The sequence below is a fragment of the Phaethon lepturus genome, unplaced genomic scaffold, assembly GCF_000687285.1.
Source record: "Phaethon lepturus isolate BGI_N335 unplaced genomic scaffold, ASM68728v1 scaffold17702, whole genome shotgun sequence".
NCBI classification, from domain to species: domain Eukaryota; kingdom Metazoa; phylum Chordata; class Aves; order Phaethontiformes; family Phaethontidae; genus Phaethon; species Phaethon lepturus.
Window position 1 is genome coordinate 53,714 of NW_010522796.1, and position 1,686 is coordinate 55,399.

Below are 1,686 nucleotides of genomic sequence, written 5' to 3' on the forward strand. Positions count from 1 at the left end.
AGCTGCAAAACAGATGAATCAGTTCAGGTACATTTTCTGTTTAGTGCCAGGAAGTTAAATTGAATGCTGAGATACAAATCAGGGAGGAAAAGATAAATTCTCTCTACTTTGTTTCCAATTTATACCTGATATATAATGTGCATGTGTGTACTTTGCTATATTTTTTAACATTAAAACTTCACCTTTCAGTACAAATCCCAGGGTTAAAGTGGGTTTGTTGGTATTAGCAAGGTTTGCTGAGGACATCAACATGCTACAGGACCCTATCAAACAGATCAAAAGCATCACTGAAGTATACATCAGAGATTATGTAAAATCCTAATCTCCATAGGGGAAGCTGGGTGGCTTCCAACCCAAGAACTAAATTCACTTGCGTAATTTGTCTTTCTGCTGCTGCAGATATGTAATTAACTCGCGGATCTGGGGCAAGGCAGAAATCAATGTAAGGTTGTGTTTATGCTGGCCAGGTACTCTTTTTTTTTTCTTTTTTTTTTTTAAGGGTCTGATAAAACATCGCATAAAATGTAATGTTCATGCACTAAAACCTGATTTAGATCGTCCAGCTGTTCTGTTTCTGTACTGGTGTGGGGTTTTGTAAACATCTGGGAATTACTGAGCACTAAAGCAAATGTTTCTTACTGTGTTATGGCACAGGAGGCACACAGTTGTCAACATCAAACTGAGTAAACTCAAAAGGTCTCTTATTAAAACGATTGCTTCTTTTTCTTCTTCCCCACACCACTTTCCAGGTTGCAAAGGTGCTAAAGCATGGCCGACTTGGATCACAACCTCAGTCTTGCGGATGCTCTGACAGAGCCACCTCCCGAGATTGAGGAAGAAGTGAAAAGGGACTTCATTGCCACTCTGGAAGCAGAGAAATTTGATGATGTGGTTGGAGAAACAGTAGATAAAACAGACTATGTTCCTCTGCTGGATGATGATGATGATGATGCAAAAGCTGGGAGCCAGGAACCAAAAAGCAAACCCCATGCAGACGGTATTCAGGTGGAACGTAAGTGTCTAAAGCACAAGACCAAAAAGCTGCATTACTTAAGCATCAGAGAACACTTTTGTTTATTGTAATGTTGCTAGGCTGGCTAAAACAGGACTTTTCTGTGTTGCTGGTTTTAGTCTGAACAATTTCTTTTCAAAGCAAAGATTGAGATGAAATCCTGTTTCTTGCTTTTCTACTCTACCTTCTGTTCAGTTCTTTAGCCTGTAAAATAAGCTATCATTACTAGTCCACAGTAGATGCTATCATTTATGTTAACATTTTGTAGGCTGCCTTGAGCTTCTCAGAGAAAGCACTGTCCGAAGTGTGTGGTGGCTACACGTACACACAGTGCTTTCCACATCAAAAGAACTGTGCAAGGTACCGCCACTCTGGGTAATGGCAATCCAAGGTGTAAAGGTGGATCACTTGCCGTTGCTGGTGAGGTCTGCAGATCAGCATCTCCGTAAGGTCCACTGTGTGTGAGCTTCAGACTCGGATGTTGAATAGCTAAAGCTTTGTTTCTCCACTGATCCAAGGGTCTGCTTATTTTTACTTCCTGCTGCATGTATATGCTGGTTATGTGCATATATAGTCAAATGTGGTGGTGTCTCTGCTGGTTATGAACACTTACTAGCCCAGCTGATGTTTGTTAGTGTTAATAGCTTTATCGGAAACTACTTAGAAGAAGGAGA

At 40.7% G+C, this 1,686-nt stretch overlaps 1 protein-coding gene across 1 annotated transcript; it reads left to right on the forward strand.

The window, feature by feature from the left end:
- Nucleotides 1-768: 768 nt before the first annotated feature.
- Nucleotides 769-1,012, forward strand: LOC104616802 (microtubule-associated protein 4-like; the record flags this gene model as incomplete). The annotated part of the gene is made up of 1 exon (XM_010281938.1): nt 769-1,012. A coding segment is annotated over exon 1 (244 nt), but the record flags the coding sequence as incomplete, so codon positions are not given.
- Nucleotides 1,013-1,686: the final 674 nt, after the last annotated feature.